The sequence below is a fragment of the Lichenostomus cassidix genome, chromosome 2 (assembly GCF_008360975.1).
Source record: "Lichenostomus cassidix isolate B80296 chromosome 2, HeHo_3.0, whole genome shotgun sequence".
NCBI lineage: Eukaryota > Metazoa > Chordata > Aves > Passeriformes > Meliphagidae > Lichenostomus > Lichenostomus cassidix.
Window position 1 is genome coordinate 7,363,981 of NC_139482.1, and position 6,751 is coordinate 7,370,731.

The 6,751-nt window shown below is 51.4% G+C and overlaps 1 protein-coding gene across 1 annotated transcript; it reads left to right on the forward strand.

The window, feature by feature from the left end:
- Positions 1-1,488: 1,488 nt before the first annotated feature.
- Positions 1,489-5,694, forward strand: HTR5A (5-hydroxytryptamine receptor 5A). The gene is made up of 2 exons (XM_085050263.1): positions 1,489-2,336; positions 3,289-5,694. The coding sequence occupies exons 1-2, from the start codon at positions 1,599-1,601 to the stop codon at positions 3,619-3,621; spliced, it is 1,071 nt and encodes a 356-aa protein (XP_084906389.1). The 5' UTR covers positions 1,489-1,598; the 3' UTR covers positions 3,622-5,694.
- The last annotated feature ends 1,057 nt before the right edge of the window (positions 5,695-6,751 follow it).

Genomic DNA, 6,751 nt, shown 5'->3' on the forward strand with positions numbered 1-6,751 from the left:
ATTGTTACTTGCTGTTTTCACTAAACATTCCAGAGATAATCAGGAGAGGCAGGAGGAAGCACCAGTTTGGTTTTACCCTCCATATACCACAACCATGGAATGCATCAGGTACTCCCTGAACATCTCTGTTTGTGTCTTCTCCCCAGCTCTCCCAAACTGCAGCTCACCAGCAAATGTCATTTGCTGGATGTCATTGTCACCGGATCTTAACACAGACTCCCTTCCTCCCTTCCCTCTCCCCCAAGAGATGCAAACTGTGAGCCCCACATTAGTCCTTGCTGGCCTCTCATCTCACGTGCCTGTCCCAAGCACTCTTTGGAGCTGACATCCCAGGACCGTCTGGAGGAGCAGAGTGCCAGCACCAGTGCAGCCCAGCCTGGATGCCATCCAAGGCTTGTGGGCTGCAGCTGGCTGGCATCCCTGCATGGAGCTGGGGCACAGGGAACCCTCCTCGGTGAGGTTAAATTCTGACTTCTGCTACGAGGCCCAGAATCCCACTGCACATCACAATTAGCGTGCAAAAAAACAGGGGAAATGCTCAAGCATTTCATTAATAGCAAGTGTTATTAAATGAACGATTAATAAGAGCAGTCAAGTGAATGATTATTTCTAATAAAAGGCCCGACAATTGCTAACAAGTTAGGAAATGCCGGCGCAGAAGTTCTCAAAGAAATAATCCCCTGCCACCTTGCCCCTACGCAGAATAACTGGGTTTACTAACAGGTTTGCTGGGTGCAGACTGTAGCTTATCTGGGAGCAAGGAAATTCCCGTGGCTTCTCACTAACACGTTTTTAGAGGAACCCAGGGACAATTTCACAGGGATGCTAACTTTCTGCGGCTGGTACAGAAATACGCCCCGAGGGGGAAAAGCCACCCCGAGACAAAGCCGAGGCTGATTCCCGCACGGTGCGGAGAGCGGCAGCGGCTGCGGGCGGGCAGGGGATGGGCAGCGGGCAGGGCAAGGACAGCGGGAAGCGGGCTGGGACGGGGCCAGGGAACGGGCAGGGGCGGCAGGAACCGGGCAGGGGCAGGTGGCTGGGGCAGGCGCCGCCGGCTCTGCCCTCCCGCTCGGCCCGGCGCCGGTTCCGACCCGCGCACGGACATGACTAAGCAGCACCTCTCCCTCCGCGGCCGTTCCCCGCCGGGGCTGCCCGCTCCGCACCCGCGCACGGCGGGGACTCACCTGCGCGCCCCGGCCCCGCCGGCCAGCGGCGCCTGCTCCTCCGCAGGGGCCGCCGCTCCTCCGCCCCGCTCCGGCCGCTCCGCCGCCGCCAGCGCCGCCCCGCTCCGCGCCGCCCCGCAGCCGCCCCGCTCCAGCCGCGCACCCCCCGCGCCCGCGGAGCCGCCGCCTCTCGCCGCCGGGGCGGGCCGGGGGCTGCCGTCAGCCGCGGCTGACGCAGGGCTCTTCCTGCCGGGGATGAAGCCCCCGGCGGCAGCCAGCCGGGAGCCCCTGCGCCCGGCGACGCTCGGGGCGGCCGGGGACCCCCCGTGCCCGCGGTAGGGCGGCGCTTCCCCCCCGTTCCCGGCGCGGGCAGCGCAGCGCCTCCCGCCGCCGCCGCGCCCGCAGCATCCCGGAGCATCCCGGAGCATCCCCGGCATGGAGCGCCCGCTCAACCTCAGCTGCCTCGCCGATACGACGCCGGACATCGGCAACAGGAGCGGGTCCTCTGCCGGCCCCGAGGGCGGCCAGGCCCATCTCTCCGTCTTCAGCGTGTTGGTCCTCACCCTGTTGGCCATGCTGGTGGTGGCCACGTTCCTCTGGAACGGGCTGGTCCTGGCCACCATCCTCCGTGTGCGCAGCTTCCACCGGGTGCCCCACAACCTGGTGGCCTCCATGGCCATCTCTGACGTGATGGTGGCAGCCCTCGTCATGCCCCTCAGCTTGGTGCACGAGTTGTCCGGGCGGCGGTGGCGGCTGGGCCGGTCACTGTGCCAGGTGTGGATCTCCTTTGATGTGCTGTGCTGCACTGCCAGCATCTGGAATGTCACGGCCATCGCCCTCGACCGCTACTGGTCCATCACCCGCCACCTGGAGTACACGCTCCGTGCCCGGCGCCGCATCTCCAACATCATGATTGCCCTCACCTGGGCACTCTCTGCCTTCATCTCTCTGGCCCCACTGCTCTTCGGCTGGGGAGAGACTTACTCAGAGGACAGTGAAGAGTGCCAAGTCAGCCAGGAGCCTTCCTACACCATCTTCTCCACCTTTGGGGCCTTCTACCTGCCCCTCTGTGTGGTGCTCTTTGTGTACTGGAAGATCTACAAGGCTGCCAAGTTTCGGATCGGATCTCGGAAGAGCAACTCCATCACCCCTGTTAGACCAGAAGCACTGGAGGTAGGTCAGCTTTGTTGTGTTTTGCTCGGGTCAGGCACTGGCAGCAGGCAAGTCTTTGCAGAAGTGGGGGAAACTCAGACCAAACGAGTGCTAACAAACAGTGACCCAGCAAAGCCTGTGGATCCTGGAGGCTTCCCTGGGAAAGTTGACTGCAAAGCTTGGAAACTCAGGCTGTTGGCTCCTTCTGAGCCCCCAGCTGTGAGCACTCAAGGTGTAGCTAAAGTAACTTTGGGCATACTGTGAGCCTGAGCTCCACGTGGGCGAGCAGTGACTCACAGATGTCCCCCCATGGAATGCTGAATCAGTGCTCGCTGGCATGAGTAAAGGGTCACCATCCCTGCCGTGGGGAGACCAGAGGAGAGTGGATCTCCCCTGGGGTGCTGGGTCTGCTGGAGACAATAACCTGGTAACCAGCTGTGGCTTTGGGGACACTGTGAGTTAACCCAGACAGAAGACACACGTGCAGAATGTCCTTGTAAATCTTTCCCAATCGTGACTGCATTGTGTCAGCTCATCCCAGGCACGGTGACTCTGCACTGTAAAGATTTCTTGCAGGGAGGAAGCAAATGTGTGCTCATTTTCTTGCCTCTCCTACCAAGAACTCTTAAAGTCAATGGGTTTAGAGAAAGTAAGCAGACTTCTGTGCACGGCATGTGGCTGTGTGCCTGTTCTGCTGATCTGATTGTAAGCGGAGGAAATAGTCTTATAGCAACGCTGTGTGAGCAATCCCATATACCCTCAGTACTCTCTCTAGTTTCTGATCTCACTTAAAATAGTCTCCACCACCCAGAAGAGGTCATACAGCCACTTTCCCCTCAATTAGAGTGTGACGTGGATGGCCTGTGTTTCCCCTGGAGCCTTGGCCCTCGCTCACATTGTTTGGCTCTGTACCTGCTGTGTGGGATCATCTGACTGAGGTACATATGGTGCAACTTGTGTTTGTGTTTGGCAGGTAAAAGAAGCTGCCCAGCAGCCACAGATGGTCTTCACTGTCCGTCACGCCACTGTTACGTTCCAGACGGACGGAGACACGTGGAGAGAGCAGAAGGAAAAGAAAGCTGCCCTCATGGTGGGCATCCTTATCGGGGTCTTCGTGCTCTGCTGGATCCCCTTCTTCATCACAGAGCTCATCAACCCACTCTGCTCGTGTGACATCCCCCCCATTTGGAAGAGCATTTTTCTATGGCTGGGCTATTCAAATTCCTTTTTTAATCCACTCATCTACACTGCTTTCAACAAAAACTACAACAATGCCTTCAGGAACCTATTCTTTAGGCAGCAGTGAGCAGAGAAAGCTTTCCTGCTGCCCCAGGAAGCTGATTTCAAGTGTTGATGATTCCTACCAAATTCCTGAGGAAGTTCAAAGCCTCAGATACTGAGGTGATGCTAAAAACACACCGCCATGGGTTGTATGTCCCAGCAACAGCCCCAGTCCCTAGGCAGGCTCTCCATCCCAGCCTCTCAGCTGCTATTTTTCCTGCAAGTAGCATGTAAGGGCTTCTCCTGCCAGCAGCTTGGCATCCTCGCTCCAGTGCCTGCTGTGTTCCTCCCTCCTCCCCAGTGATGCTCTGCTTGGTGGCACCAAAGGTGCAGGGAGTCCCCTGGCAAAGAAACACTGGCTTGGCCACTGCTGGTGTCTCAGCATTAATCAACTTTGTCCCATGTGCAAAGCTGGGACCCTATAGCATCAGGAGGTTTTGTGATTACATATGAGAGTACATATTTTATGGCTTGGCTGAAAGTGTGGTTTGTCTTGTCTTTCACTGGTAAAGACTGTGAAGAGTTTCTATTTGGGGAATAAAACCCTTGTATGGGTTAAATGCAGACTACAAGTACCAAGCCTTTTCTCACATATTTTGTGAACAGCAAATTGCATCTATTTGCTTTTGGATTCTATGTAGTAAGTTTGGGGTTTTTTTTTACAGATACTTATTGTGAAAGCCTAATGCATGGTGTACCCTGGAATGAGAGAGAATGCATGGGAAACTCACCTCTCATTCCCCAACTGCTACGTGTGAGCATCTGCCTCAGACCTTTATGTTCAGAAATACCAGCTGTAAATGCTAATCTTCGTGCCTGTTGTTTCCCATTTTAAACCATAAATGTATTCTGAGCAGCTGTGGTCTGGTTTCCTGTAGTTTTAGAGAATGCAAGGAGTGTATTTTGAATTGTCTGTCTATGAGGAGCTGTGTTTTACTATTTCTGAGTGCAATCCAGAACTTGAAACCAAAGGAAAGATCCCACTTTGTTTCCATGAGCACTGGGTTGTAGGCAAAGGGCAGTTAATTACAGGTGATGTTTCTTTCTGGAAGCATAATAAAACCATGGAGCTTCTCTTCTGCAGGGACCAGACTTGAATATTTCTTGTTTTGCTCACCTGTCCTTCTCCTGCCCCTCTAAGGCTCCATCCTGTGTGGTTGTTACTGCTCTGTTGCCTCCCTGCCTTTCCACATTGCCAACTTAATTATAGTAGTTGGTATTTCACTCCCAGAGTCAGAGTTACACACTTTTTACAGTAACTTCAGTTGCTGCACTGCTGAAAGACTGACAGGTCTGCAGATGAAGGAAAGCATTAGTTTTAACTTGGTTCTGGGGCAGCCACTGAAATCAGACCAGAGCTGAAATGGTGGGAAAAAACACAAGATGGAAATCAGAACGACCTGATTTCACGTCAGATATCTTAAGAAGAGATAAAAGGGAAAAATGTCAATGAATCATGGTAAAGCTCCCTGAAGGTGGGTAGTATTAGTTTCTATCTTTAGCAGATCGTGAGACATCAGGTGTTAAAATTGTCACTGACCCTTTAAACCAGTCAAAAATCCTGGCAGAGTTGGCACTAAAAGCCCTTTTTCTTTAGCTGTCTCTGGACAGGTGAAAATGGAAGCAGAGGTTAAGGTGCTATTAAAGAGTTGCAGTCCTTTCAGGACCAGTTAGACAAACATCCATCAGTGGATGTAGCTGATCCTGCCTTGTGGCAAGAAGAAAAATAGGATGGCCCTTGAGATCTTTCTGAACACCATTTTATAAAAGTCTGTTAGAAATATTGGGTAAAACCCTGCCCTCATTGAAAGCAGTGGACAACTTTTCAGTGATTTCAAACGAATCAGGTTTTTATGTGGCATGTCTTGTCTCATAAAAGTGTAGTTTTAATGTTAATTAATTCAAGGAGAAGATGTGTGGGATGGGAGTAATCTTCTAACTCCCCTGAAAGAGGCTCTGACCTGCCCTAACCATGGGCCAATCTTTACAACTAGTAAAGAGCGTTTTCTTTCTTTGTTACATATTTTAAACTATTATTAGTGACATCTCTGATGTATCAAAAACTGAAATAAACTCTTGAGCTGCTTTTTTCTACCGAGTATATAAAGGCTGTGCTGCTTTCTCTGGACAGTCCATCACTGGTGCTGGGTTGTTCTGTTTGAGAATTGCTGCTTTTGTTATGCCAAGGGTTGTTTAGCCAAAAATCACTTGTAAAAAATGCTTCCTTATTCAAGCCAGACTTCAGCTAAGCTTGATGGCACCTGAAAGTAGGAGACTACTTCTTAGGCCCCCAGAGTGACACTTCACAGCATGGATTACCTGGGAAGTTGGACGTTAGTTCTCCATTTTCACACATAACCTATGTCTGCACAACTGTGTGTCAATCCCAGCTGTGTCCATACCATTTTTATTTGCCTTTTGATGGGAATTGCAGGTTCTCTGTCTCTGTTGTGTGGGGTCCTTGTGCAGGCTGTGGAATCAGCTGCAAACTCAAATTAATGTCCACTGTAAGCAGAGAAAAGTTAAACTGAAATCAGTGGGAAAGTTCCCTGCTTTTGCTGCAGTTCAGTGCTGGGGTGAATCTCCCTATAATTACACCTTGCATTTATTCATGTTGTGCCTTAAATGTGGACAGGGAGACAGGAGATAATTTTAAAATTACACTAGATAATTCTAATTTGTCTGTAGTTATGAGCAGTCCACCATCCCGGTGTAAATTACATTCACATTTACTTGACTGCCCACATCCCATATAACCATTTTCTGCAAAAGAAAAGCTTCTAGTTGGTTGTAAGATTTGTTCTTTTGAATCTTGTCCTGGGGTGACAAAATTAGCAGCTTTTTTATTGGCCAATTCCTGCAGCTCATCCTTGAGATCTAACACCATGGGCTTTTCCTCTGAAGACCATTCCTGCAATGCAATATGACCAGGCAGGGAAAATATAATTATTCTGGAGGTTGCACTGCAGAATCATATTGAAACATGCCACAATGATCTGAGCACGCTGAAGTGGCACAAAGAGACCTTGACATCTGATCTGGGCTCCGAGGCTTTTTACAAACCTCTCATTATTCAAACACAGATGCTGAGTGGGCTCCCTGAGACCCAAATCGTGTTTGAAGACATAGGCAACCACAGCTTCAAAAGAGGCATC

Excerpts from the sequence above, each read along its gene's own strand:
- HTR5A (XM_085050263.1), top strand. The coding sequence starts at position 1,599 with ATGGAGCGCCCGCTCAACCTCAGCTGCCTCGCCGATACGACGCCGGAC. Across the intron at positions 2,337-3,288 it reads TTAGACCAGAAGCACTGGAG|GTAAAAGAAGCTGCCCAGCA; the intron begins GTAGGTCAGCTT and ends TGTGTTTGGCAG.